A 12,883-nucleotide genomic window follows, 5' to 3' on the forward strand; every position below is an offset into this window, starting at 1 on the left:
CAAGCCCCGTCATGTCAGCGTGTACGTCACCAGCCGTGCAACGATATAGGTGTCAGAACTTCTGATGCCGGGACGTATACGCTTGGTAATGATGGCGTCAAGCTAAGAATCTAGATTTTAAAATATTTCCGTTAGGACCTGATCTTAAAAAAAAGGGAAGAAAAACCCAAAAAAGTCGGTCGAACATACCATGCGCAGGCAGACGGCACGGCACGCTCGTTTCTTCTCCACGAAGCCTTTCAAAATCCAAATCAACTCCCCGCAGACACCCCGAAACACCAAAGACCACCGCCGCTGCCTGCGCACCACCCAGGCCACAGCTCGAGCCCAACGACAGACGCCTAGACGCGGCTGGGCGGTCGGCCTCACTTCTCATCTCCCCCCGCGCCTCCCTCCCTCCTGCTCCGCGTCTCGATCTCGTCTCCCGCGCCGCCTCGCGCGACCCGGCCAGATCTCGCCCTCCCGGCGCCTGCGGCCATGGAGAACCTGATCTCCCTCGTCAACAAGCTGCAGCGGGCCTGCACGGCCCTCGGCGACCACGGCGAGGAGAGCGCCCTCCCAACGCTCTGGGACTCGCTGCCGGCCATCGCCGTCGTTGGAGGCCAGGTGCTCGTCTTCCCTTCCCTGCCACGCGTTTTGAGTTGTTGGTTTGTATCGGATCTGGTGCTGCCGCCACAGCTGCGCGGGGCGGATCTCGCGGGATGCTGGTGGAACCGCCAGGCTTAGCTGTGGATGCGGCTTGGCGCTGCTTGGATCTGCGATTAGTCCGAGCGCAGGAAGCAGATTTGGGTCTCTGGCAAGTTTGAATCTGTAGTCGTTTTGATGAGCCCAACCGCCAACCTGATTGCTTAGTTTTTGAGTTTCTGACTTCTCACTTGTACAAAGCTAGTTGCTAGTGAGATCAAGTAGGGTATACGACTATGCTCATATGCTGTTTCCATGATGAAAATTGTAGTTCGATGATATTCTGTGAACTGGGTTAGTGCTTTCGAACATTTTAAGCTCAGTTCCATTTCACCATGCATAATTCAATTGACGTCACAATTTGACGTTTGAACTTTGCTGGTATGATCGACAGAGTTCTGGTAAATCTTCGGTGTTGGAGAGTGTGGTCGGGAAGGATTTCCTACCCAGGGGTTCAGGTATGGTTGTTTTACTAAGAGATATTACTATGAAGTTCAGTGCTATCTTCTAGTTTTCAGTGTTTTGGAAGGCTAATGTTTTGGTTTGAATGGTATCAACAGGCATTGTCACCCGGCGTCCGCTGGTGCTGCAGCTCCACAGGATTGATGGGGACAGGGAATATGCCGAGTTTCTGCACCAACCCAGGAAGAGATATACAGATTTTGGTAATTCACCTGTTTTTCATTTTGGAGCTGCACGGTTTTTTGCATGACTGATGAGATATAATTATATCGAACACTCTTGTCAATTATTGTGTGGACTATGCACTTGAAGTTCATGATGCCCATTGGGCATCCTAAATGATATCATATTGTGCATCCTAAATGATATCATATTGTTCATCCTCTTAAGTCTTACCCTAACATTTAGCTTGTTGGGTTTTCCCTGGACATGAACTAGCACCCATACTTTTGTTGGAAAAATGATCTGTAGTGCTAAATTGGACTTATCTGTACTCTTATCTAGAATCTTAATTTACTTGAGTGGTACATGATGACAGCTGTATTTTTGCAGCTGCTGTGAGGAAGGAGATAGCTGATGAAACTGACAGAGAAACCGGTCGCTCAAAGCAAATATCACCTGTCCCTATTCATTTAAGCATCTATTCTCCATATGGTAAGATACTGACGCTGATTCCCTTGCATTATCACATGGCATTGTTCACTTTCTAGAGATTTTTGTTTTGTTGGGATGGGATTCTTGATTTCCTCAAGCTTTTCTGAACTCTGTCATAAGTTTGGCAGCCGTACTGTATTTGAATCCTGTTATGTGATTTATCTGATATAATTCCATCTGCATGCCCATTAAGTTTTCGTTTTGCCTAACAATTTTATATCATTGCAGTTGTGAATCTGACTCTTATTGATCTTCCTGGGCTTACTAAAGTAGCAGTTGGTAAGTGGTTGTCAATTCTGAGTGATTGTTCTTTGGTTCTTCTTTAAGTGGTTTTATGTTTCCTAATTTTCTACTGGCTTTTACACAATGTAGAGGGTCAACCGGACAGTATTGTTCAGGACATTGAAAACATGGTTCGCTCATACATTGAAAAGGTATTGTTAACTACAACTTGCTAGCATTTTGCATGATAACATTTCATTACTGACCATGCTTGCTTTAACCGGATAAGATGGTCATTTGTGCTCATGCTCAAAGTTGCAACCACTTCTTCAGTCTCTGTTTAGTTTTACATGCTTTTGTTTATTGCCATGTTGTAGCACCTTTGAGCTATTGGCTTCTGTTCTATGTAATGATGCAAAATCAGATACCAATAGCCTTTTCTGGTGCTTTTCAGCCAAATTGTATCATTCTGGCAGTTTCCCCAGCTAATCAGGATCTTGCAACTTCTGATGCAATCAAGATTTCACGAGAAGTTGATCCTAAAGGTATGCCTTTATTGCTTCTGATTCAAATGAGTACATGATTTCAATGGGGCTAATGCCATATACTTTCTTATACTAGCCTTTATTGCATTCCTTGTTAAGCTATGAAGATCATTTATAAAATGAGGGTGGATGCATAAAATGGAGTAATAGCACAAGTACTGTCTAAAGGTTCTAGAATGGAAATCAAGTTCACATTTCTTTGATGGATGGTTTTGATCCTCATGAGCTGCCAATTTTTGTATATATAAAGTATAGATTAAGATTATACATGTATTTTAAAACTTATATATGTTTGATGTGCCTTTTAGCATGTTAGGAAGCTACATTGTGGAGTACGGGTCTCTGATTTTCATACACTAATGTCCTTGTGTCCATCTTGATTGAAAATTAATACTAAGATAATTATTTTTGATTCTTCTCTGATTTAGCTTTGTTGAAAAAAGGAATACTTTAAGCTAATTTGTGTATTTTTTTGGAATATTTTTGGATCATGTGCATGTTTCATGAAAGATAATTGCTATTACCTTATCAGGTGAAAGAACCTTTGGTGTGCTCACGAAAATTGATCTGATGGACAAGGGTACCGATGCTGTTGATGTAAGTTTGTATTAATTTTTTTAAAAAGCATTTACTAATAAATACTTAATAACATGTTATGATTAGCATATTTCTTTCCTTAGATGTTACTTAATGTTATTGGTAATCATTTGACCGACGAAGTTAGCAACAGCTGTTGTCTGTGCTGTACTTTGCATTACACTATGTAACCTGGCCTAGCAAGTAGGAACCCCAAATCCCTAGGTTGTGCTTGTAGTCCCGCATAAAGGCTATCCTAATAATTGCTTGAATTTGATTACTTATTGAATTCCCTCTTGCAGATACTGGAAGGAAGATCTTACCGGCTCCAACAGCCATGGGTTGGTGTTGTTAATCGATCCCAGCAAGATATCAACAAAAATGTGGACATGATTGCTGCTAGGCGTAGAGAGCGTGATTATTTTTCCAGTACACCAGAATACAAGCACCTTGCTCCTAGGATGGGTTCTGAATATTTAGCGAAGATGCTCTCAAAGGTATACCTTTCCTCTTCAATGTAGATGCAAGCAATGATATTTGAATATTTGACTTCATAAACTTTTGGTTTCTATGCAGCATTTGGAACAAGTGATCAAATCTAGGATTCCCGGGATCCAATCTCTTATAACAAAGACAATTGCAGAGCTAGAAACTGAACTCAATCGACTTGGAAAGCCCATTGCTAATGATGCTGGGGTAAGACAGCCCCGTTCTTCCTCCTTTTATAGGCCAAAACGAGCACATATTTTTTTTTATATTTTGGGCTATCCTCATTGGTGTTCCTTTGGCAGTGTTATTTACTCCCTCCGTCCCAAATTACTATCCGTTTTGGCTTTTCTAGGTACATTAACTTTTTCTATGTATCCAGACATAGCATATATCTAGGTGCATGTCAAAAGCTATGTACCTAGAAAAGCTAAAACAAATAGTAATTTGGGACGGAGGGAGTATTAACTACTATTAAACATGCTTGCCTTCAATTCTTGTGCATTCCTATTGATCAATCTATTCATACATGATGTGTGATGTGTCCCTTTGTTCGAGTAGTGGATAGCATTCTTTTTCTTTGTTGGTACTGTATATCTTATTTTCCTACTACCTATTCGTACTAACATGCTTTCGGTGCTAGTATGTTCTGTCCTAGAATGTGGGTTCTCACGTATCGATTTGCTCTATCAATAAACCTTTTTGCAGTGTAATCTTACTATTTAATTGCAAATTAATTGATCACATGTTATTGGTAACTTGCAGGGGAAGTTGTACACAATTATGGAAATATGCCGTATGTTTGACAGTATTTACAAAGAGCATCTGGATGGAGTGTATGTTTCAATTTTTTTTTTCTGTTGCTCCCTTGTCTTTAAACCGGATCATTTTGCTTGTTATGTCTGCCATGCCTTTGTGTATCATGAATGATACGCTGTTTTAACTTTCCTAATCTGTAAAGGCCTATAAACTTGCAGTAGCATTTAAGCCTTCCGCTAGGCAGGTTTGTTTCATTCAATTTGTGCCGAATAATGCTGATTAGGTTGGAGTGTTAATTTGCACTCTCATTTAGCTTGCTTTAATGAAACGAACCATCAAGTTAAGCTTGTGGCATATGGAATGAACACTATGCTTCGCCTCCTGTCATTATAGTAATCGTCTTGTTCACCCACATGATACACAGCTGTGTACTAATTGTGTGCACGAGAAGCTTAGATAGTGTGCTAATTGAACAACCAAATAGTCTCTATGCTAGTGTATGGAATTTCACTTAGTTTTGACTTGTACATATGCACATTGAAAAATTTAACACACATAATCCCGTAGTGTCAACACCTATAAGGATGCTACATGCCTCGTTGTTTGTATTGTGAAACTCCAATCATGCAGTTGTATTTATGTTTCTGAATCCAATATTCTATTATCCAGGCGCCCTGGGGGTGAGAAGGTTTACCATGTCTTCGACAATCAATTTCCTGTAGCAATTAAACGGTTGCAGTTCGATAAACAACTCTCAATGGAAAATGTGAGAAAGCTTATAACAGAAGCTGATGGATACCAACCTCACTTGATAGCTCCAGAGCAAGGATATCGACGCCTTATAGAATCTTGCCTTGTTAGTATCAGAGGTCCTGCTGAGGCAGCTGTTGACGCGGTACGCAAACTATACCTATGCCTGCTCTAGTTTTTAATTCAGTATGACAGCCTCAGGACCTCAAATTATTTACTTGTCACTCATAACTTTTCCATTGCTGTGCTGCTGAATCCATTGCTGTCTTGATAGTTTTGGCTGTTCAGGTTTTCCCATCATTTCAAACATTTCATTCTATCTTTTGCTTTTTCTAATTTGAGCTGTCTATTTGTCGTTGGATGTTGAAGTTTATTCTTTAGCTAACTGGACAATTGTATTTTTTTTTACTTGGGACTGGGGTGTCAATACATTTGGGAATAAGAAATGATGATTTTGCTTTATTAAGTTCTGTTGATTGATTAGACAGAAATACCCCATTACCATGGCATGCCTGCCATATATCAAAACTATTCAATCAACTAGGCATAAGTGGTACTATTTTGTTGATGACTAAAATTGACTGGTCACATGCAAGTGACCATTTTGTGGAGGACAATCTTTGCACCATATTTCTCGGCAATTCTGTGCCTGAACCTCAAACTTTGCTACCCTGTCACAAGTTTTCTTCATGGATCAAAATATCAATTATTGGCATGCCACCCTGAGCCAGTTCTAGTCATGGACTGAAGTGTGTCTTCCCTTGTTGGCCTTAGCTATCTTATTTGGCAATACTACCTTTATTAGTTTCAGAATATACTGATTTTGTCAAATTGGCAGGTCCATGCTATCCTGAAGGACCTTGTCCGCAAGGCTATCAATGAAACACATGTAAGTCTTTCATGCTATTACTATCATAATAGAACTATCTAGATCAATACCTTATATCTGTGCATGTCTGCACTCTGGTAGTGATGGGTTATTAACCAGCTGTTGTGAAAAAATGGATCTGGACTAGAAATCCAACTTTCTCAAAACTTGCACAATTAGTAAACATGTTCGGAATTTTTCATCACTAAATATCTAAGCAGGTCACTAAACTGGTCAAGTACCTCTCCGCAGGAGCTGAAGCAGTTCCCCACTCTTCGTGTGGAAGTAGGCAATGCAGCTTTTGAGTCATTGGATAGAATGAGGGATGAAAGCAAGAAGAATACATTAAAGCTGGTTGATATGGAATGCAGCTACTTGACTGTAGATTTCTTCAGGAAGCTTCCTCAGGATGTTGAGAAGGGTGGAAATCCAAGCCACTCTATTTTTGATAGATATAACGACTCTTATCTTAGACGAATTGGTAAGCCCTGTTTGCATTTTTTGCTTCATTGATTGTTGTAATTGCTATTTCCTATCCAGTTTCTCACTTTACTAAACAATCATCAGGACAAACTGTTCTATCATATGTTAATATGGTGTGCGCGACGTTGAGAAACTCTATCCCGAAATCTATTGTTTATTGTCAAGTCCGTGAGGCAAAGCGCTCACTTCTCGACCACTTCTTCACTGAACTAGGAGCAAGAGAGGTGAGATACTTTCTTCAGTTGAAAGGTGTATTTGGTCATGTTAGTCTGAACATAGGTCTGAGCTGATGCTTCCATAATTGTTTGCTTGCTTCATCCCCTGTAGTGGGTTGTCTTTGTATCACATCCAAACCTTTGAAATACACTGGAAAACTCAGGGGCTGTAGATATAAGACACCCCTGCTCTGGAATGCCGCATGAGGTCTTAATGGAATTGCCATCTAATTATTCTTACTTTTGGTATATGCAGATGAAGCAACTTTCCAAGCTTCTTGACGAAGACCCCGCAGTCATGGAACGAAGAACTAACCTTGCTAAAAGGCTGGAACTGTACCGGAGTGCCCAAGCAGAAATCGACGCAGTTGCATGGTCCAAATAGTCTCGCTGGCCAACTTACCCTGCTCTTGCATGTTCATCTTTACTCCTTGTTTGGTGATTCTCCCCCATTCTGGGGCATATATAGCTGATTTTTCCTGTTGTAGGTCAGGTCATTTATAGATCAACTGCAGCTGCACGGTGTCATTTGGTTTGTGCTTTTGTTCCTTGTGCTTGAGGATCTAGGGACACCAGGCTGCTGTACTCTTGTATCACGAAGAACAAGTTCATATATTGTGCTTTCATGACCGTTCATTCTTTTATTCCATCTTTGTGCAGCTACATAGCATGTTCTCGTCAGTGTTCAAAATTTTGCAAGTATTCTAACATGAAAAATAGGCATTAACAGCTGAGTATACTGGTCATAAAAAACCTCCAAACGCCGCAGCTTCTGACCAGACGTCGCCGCAGCCAGCTGCTACTGCTACTGCGCAAAGGGAAATTTGAAATTTCCTTATCCGTGCAGAAGCCGATGAAAACTGGCTACTCCGAACAAACAACATTTGTGCACGATCTATTTTAGATCAACGTCCCAATCATTCACTTCCTGATCTTGCAATTTCACCATTAATTACATCTGAACACACGAGTGAGTTTAACTGCTAGTATTACATTATTGTGAACTGCGAGCCAGTCGAGTTTGCTTCTGCAGTTCTGGTATTCGCTCATTGGCTATACCTGTACGGAGTTTGCACCAAAGCTAAAAGGGAATACAAATGAACGCACTTGATGGTATGAATGTATGTACAGGAGCTTTTCTTCAGGTAATCCTTCACTAGTCTTGTTGAGTAGTCCCCGAATGGCCGAACGTAAGAGCATCTCATGTGGCAACCCTGAATGTGTGTGTACAGGAGTTTTCATTAAAACGTTTATTGGAAAGAATCCTACTGAAATTATTTCAAACTGGCCACCACAGGTTAGCTTAGTTATTTCATTATTTAGAGCCATCAATGAGGCCAAACATACATCAACATACAGCACTTGTTAACCAAGCCCAGCATATAGTTCCAGGGGCGAAACCCAAACCAGGAATCTAACTGAAACGACACAAATATAGAATTAGCAAGACAGCATAAGCGTAGGTGCAAGCCGCACGTGCACCAGATTATTCAGAATTTCAGACCGCTGAATCTAGCTCGAGCTGTTCACCACCCGGCAGTTCGTGCGGACCTCGCCGCCGCCGCCGCCTGGCGCGAGCCTCCCCACACGCAGCATGGACTCCGCAAAGTCCTGGAAGAAGACGGAGGCGTCCAACGCGTAGGCGGCCACAAGGCCGGCGACTCCGTCGTCGTCCTCTGCCCCGGGCACGGCTGCGCCTGACGGCGACGCTAGCGCCTGGTCGGACGGCTGCACACCGTGACTTGCCGATGGTGTGCGCGCCTGAGAGGGCGACCATGTCCTTGGCGGAGAGGCCGACGTTCCTGAACTTCTGCACGAGGGTAGCGACGCCGGACGTCGGCGCCGGGAGGTTGACGTTGGCGCCCTGAAGGCTTGCCGTGCGGCCGTCCTTCCGGCCGGCCTCAACCTCCCAGCTCGGCCCGCCCGATTGAATGCACCGGCGATCAGTGATCATCTAGATGCTTGTGGTTGATAATTGCATGCATGTATGTGATTATTACCACCACGACGGAGTCACGGGCAGCGATGGCGAGGAGGTCGGCGCAGGAGACTGTCTCCGGGCACTCTCGCTCCAGCTCAGCCTTGATGGCGTCGATGACCTCGAAGCCCCTGAGCGAGTTGGCGTTGGGCACGGGCGTCTTCTCGCCGATGAAGAAGGGCGGCTTGTCGTCCAGGAGCACGGAGCCGTCGCAGCCCTGATGAGAAAAGCAGAAACGAATGAACTATCACCGCATTGCAGCTTGCAGGACACACACACCATTGTTGCATCTAGACACGTACTACGTGATCGGACCTGGATCCAGCCGGGCGAACAAACAACGTACGTTGACGAAGCAGTCGTGGAAATGGACGCGGATGATGGACGCCGCCATGCGCGGGTCGGCGGCGACGGCCCTCTCGACGGCGGCGCGGACGATCTCCTCGGCGCGGGGGCAGGTGGCGCGGTACACGCCGGCACCGAGAGAAACGCCGGCGCCGGCGCTGGCCCTCGCCCCGCCATAACCAATGCTCACGGTGGCGCCGGCGCTGCCGGTGACGCACGACGTGTTGACGGGGGCGGCGGACCCGGTGGTGGCGGTGGAGGCAGCGATGGTGAGCGTGAGCAGCAGGGCGACGACCTGCAGGGCCACGGTGGTGGTGGAGTACGCCATAGCAAGGCGATGCCGGCCGCCGGGGTGCTGATGCAAAGAGAGCTAATCCTTCAGTGTGATCGTTGTTTCCGTGGCCTTATGGGATCGTTGCATGGCCACATTTATATAGGTCAACGAGAGCATCGTGTAGAGATAGAGTGAGACACGGACACACTCTCTGTTTGACTGTTTCCGGAGCTTTTGCGTTGCGTGACTTGTGTCCTTTTGAGCGTCTATGCGTCTAGCGCGCGCACACAAAATGTGTGATCCATGACCTGGTCACGCAGATGCTGGGAATCGCGGTACGTTCGCATGATGCGGTGCATGTCTCCGTGATTCTGTGTGGCATGATTGCCTCGTACGACGGCACCTGCTCGCCAGAAAGAAAGAAATGGTGTTGGAGTTGGCATGCTGAGAAGCTAAGCGCACTACGGGAAACCTCAAAGTTGTCGAGTGTAATTATTTCGCCGAGTGTATTTTTTCGGGCACTCGGCGAAGGACCGTTTTGCCGAGTGCAATACTCAAAACACTCGGCAAAGAGAATACACTCGGCGAAGGACCGGTTTGCCGAGTGCCGCCAAAAAAACACTCGGCAAACACCCACGAGGCACTCGGCAAAGATGGACACTCGGCAAACTGACGACCACGTGACTTCCCCGTGCCGCCGCCGGCGCGGCTCCGTGACGGACGTTAGGCTTTGCCGAGTGTCTACGGGGGGCACTCGGCAAAGCCACTAGTTTGCCGAGTGTCGTGATGGGACACTCGGCAAAGTGGCGAGTATGCCGGGTGCTAGGGGAACACTCGGCATACTATAGGGTTTGCCGAGTGTCTTTTGACACACTCGGCAAAAATAATTTTTTTTCCCTCCTCCACCCTCCAAACTTTTTACACTCCACATGTATGGCATTTGGCACTGCATGGTAGAAGGTGGACTATTTTTTGACCTGTTTGCTATATTTAATCAATTAATTTCATTTAGAGTAATTTTTTGATTTAAGTCAAATTTGAACTGCAGGTGGTTGGAATAATGGAATAATATGAGTGGAAAAATCATATTCATGTTAGTGAGTCCAAATTGAGGTCTCACCCAGAAAATGAAAAGAAATTTCGAACATTTTGCTAAGGAAACACGACTACGAACGTGTGGCCAATTGATTGTTTAATTCTCAAAAATACAAACGAAGTTTGAAAATCATGAGATTTTGCAAGATGCTATAATTTCATATGCAGAGGCTGTGGTAAAAAATTGACAAGGTTTCGCACAAGTTTTGACATATGATGTTTAGAATTCGAAGCATCTCCCGAGAGGATTCGCAGAAGTTGAAAGGATCCGGTAAGATTTTGAGACGAATCGATACATGTATTTCTCATTGAGTCCAATTTTTTTTATAGGCTATAGAGAATATAGATTGGTTCATGTCAAATTTTGGGAATTTTTCAGATCCGTTTGGTAATTTTTATTCATTAATTGCACGTATATGAATTTAATAGATATAAATTTAATATGAGCTATAAATCCATGAAATGATGGAACAATATTACTTAAAAAATGAAATACGCAATGTTTAGTGAATTTGACTAGGTTTTTGCAAACTTTACAATCTTTTAATTAATAAAACTAGTTTGACATGAAATAATAGTACTCATTTGCCGAGTGTCAAGGGATGGCACTCGGCAAAGAGCCGATTTGCCGAGTGTCAAACTTGGGACACTCGGCAAACATCGCCGCGGTCCACCTGCCAGATGCACTTCGAAATCCGAAAAAAAAAATTGAAAAAAAAATGTTTGCCGAGTGCTCCTGATCTAGCACTCGGCAAAGCCTTTGCCGAGTGCTACATCACAAGCACTCGGCAAACATCGCCGCGGTCCACCTGCCAGCCGCACTGCGAAATCCGAATAAAAAAATTAAAAAAAAATGTTTGCCGAGTGCTCCTGATCTAGCACTCGGCAAAGCCTTTGCCGAGTGCTAGATCATAAGCACTCGGCAAAGTGGCCCTATCCACACTTAGCGCACCGCGCGCCTAACGCCCGGCCACACGCACGCCAACAGCCACGGGTCAGCGACGACCGATATAGATTTCAACCCAGACGACCCGTCCGAGGCGTACAGCCACCCTAGCATACACAGCCGCGTCAGCGAGTATACAAAGATGGCTAGGGAGGTTCATGGGCCAGACTTCGATCCGAGCTCCGAGGACATTGATGGAGAAATCGTGATGAGGGTGGGAGGATGCAAGAAGCATGGCCGATATTGGATTGGCGACGGCGTCATCGACACGGCCTCTACTCCCACTCTCTCCCAGATCCGAGCTAGGAGCACGGACTCGAGCCCGGCGGTACGCCCACAACCCACCGCTGCACAGTTCCAGATGGAGGCTCTACAGGTTCTTTCTCTTCCATTCATCGTTCGTTTGTTGTTATACTTTAGCTTTGCATTATAACATTGCAATGAAATATTGTAGGCCCAGGTGGAAGAATCAAGGAAGAAACAAGAGGAGATGGCGGTGCAGATGGAGGAAATGCGGCGGAGGATGGAGGAGGAAAACTGGATTAGGATGGAGCAGATGTTCTAGTACATGCAGAACTTTGCTTCGAGCATGGGACAGTCTTTGCCTCCGCCACCGCCGATGATGTTCCCTCCGCCTCAGCCACCCACGGCTACTCCTGTGGGTCACTTGACACATTGTGCTTAAGATTCAATAGTTTAAATTTGACAACTTTAGATGTTACCTCAGAATGTCCTATCCTATGTGCAGAATCAATCGGCGGCTTCGAATAATGAAGATCAAGATTTGTCGCAGTGGTCTCCTTGGCCTCCACGGAAGTAGACTTGGTTGTGAACAATGTGGAAACTAAATTGTGACAAGAACTTGGATTTATGGATTATTTCGTGCTTATGTTGAATTATGCCTGTGGTGTTTATGAATTATGCCTGTGGTTGTGAATTATCCATGTGGTTGTTTATTACAGATGCCTGTGATATGTGTATTGTGAATTGAGAGGGGTCCGTTATACGTGGCAAAATGTCGAAAAGGGGGGGTTCTGGTCACTTTGCCGAGTGTAACACTCGGCAAAGAGGGGCCTTTGCCGAGTGTTTTGGCCTTAACACTCGGCAAAGGGGCATTTCCCAGGTGTAGGAATGCTTGTTTGCCGAGTGCTATGGTCAAGGCACTCGGCAAAGGGGGCCGGCTTTGCCGAGTGCCAACCGTAACACTCGGCAAAGGGGCCCGGCTTTGCCGAGTGCCCGGGACTCGGCACACGGCAAAGGGGGCCGGCTTTGCCGAGTGCCCGGGACCCGGCACACGGCAAAGAAACCGGGTTTGCCGAGTGCCCCGTGGATGACACTCGGCAAAGGTCCGGTCTTTGCCGAGTGTTGGCACTCGGCAAAGACCCGGTGTTTGCCGAGTGCCTCCCGTCTGGCACTCGGCAAACCCGCCGTTACCCCACGCCGTCAGTGCGCATTTCGCCGAGTACATCTTTTCGCCGAGTGTTTTTTGGCCGTCAGCAACATGTTTGCCGAGTGTTCGAGTTTTGACACTCGGCAAACTA

At 45.2% G+C, this 12,883-nt stretch overlaps 2 protein-coding genes across 2 annotated transcripts; one reads left to right on the top strand and one right to left on the bottom strand.

Moving 5' to 3' along the window:
* Window positions 1-251: 251 nt before the first annotated feature.
* LOC117850336 (dynamin-related protein 5A) lies at window positions 252-7,348 on the top strand. Its single transcript, XM_034732163.2, has 16 exons — window positions 252-606; window positions 1,079-1,142; window positions 1,245-1,349; window positions 1,699-1,800; window positions 2,029-2,079; window positions 2,173-2,234; window positions 2,477-2,567; window positions 3,100-3,164; window positions 3,446-3,640; window positions 3,720-3,839; window positions 4,395-4,465; window positions 5,058-5,283; window positions 5,977-6,027; window positions 6,259-6,487; window positions 6,574-6,713; window positions 6,961-7,348. The coding sequence occupies exons 1-16, from the start codon at window positions 478-480 to the stop codon at window positions 7,087-7,089; spliced, it is 1,830 nt and encodes a 609-aa protein (XP_034588054.1). The 5' UTR covers window positions 252-477; the 3' UTR covers window positions 7,090-7,348.
* Window positions 7,349-8,011: 663 nt separating this feature from the next.
* On the bottom strand, window positions 8,012-9,700 carry LOC117847870 (peroxidase 40). The gene is given in 4 exon segments (XM_072292682.1): window positions 8,012-8,340; window positions 8,342-8,658; window positions 8,705-8,899; window positions 9,029-9,700. Coding segments are annotated over 4 exon segments (963 nt in total). The 5' UTR covers window positions 9,356-9,700; the 3' UTR covers window positions 8,012-8,216.
* Between the last annotated feature and the right edge of the window lie 3,183 nt (window positions 9,701-12,883).

The sequence above is a fragment of the Setaria viridis genome, chromosome 3 (assembly GCF_005286985.2).
Source record: "Setaria viridis chromosome 3, Setaria_viridis_v4.0, whole genome shotgun sequence".
NCBI classification, from domain to species: domain Eukaryota; kingdom Viridiplantae; phylum Streptophyta; class Magnoliopsida; order Poales; family Poaceae; genus Setaria; species Setaria viridis.

Bases quoted from the DNA above. Each gene is read 5' to 3' on its own strand.
- LOC117850336 (XM_034732163.2), top strand. From the start codon at position 478: ATGGAGAACCTGATCTCCCTCGTCAACAAGCTGCAGCGGGCCTGCACG. The intron at 2,568-3,099 runs GTATGCCTTTAT...TTACCTTATCAG, and splicing joins ACGAGAAGTTGATCCTAAAG to GTGAAAGAACCTTTGGTGTG. The intron at 6,488-6,573 runs GTAAGCCCTGTT...AACAATCATCAG, and splicing joins CTCTTATCTTAGACGAATTG to GACAAACTGTTCTATCATAT.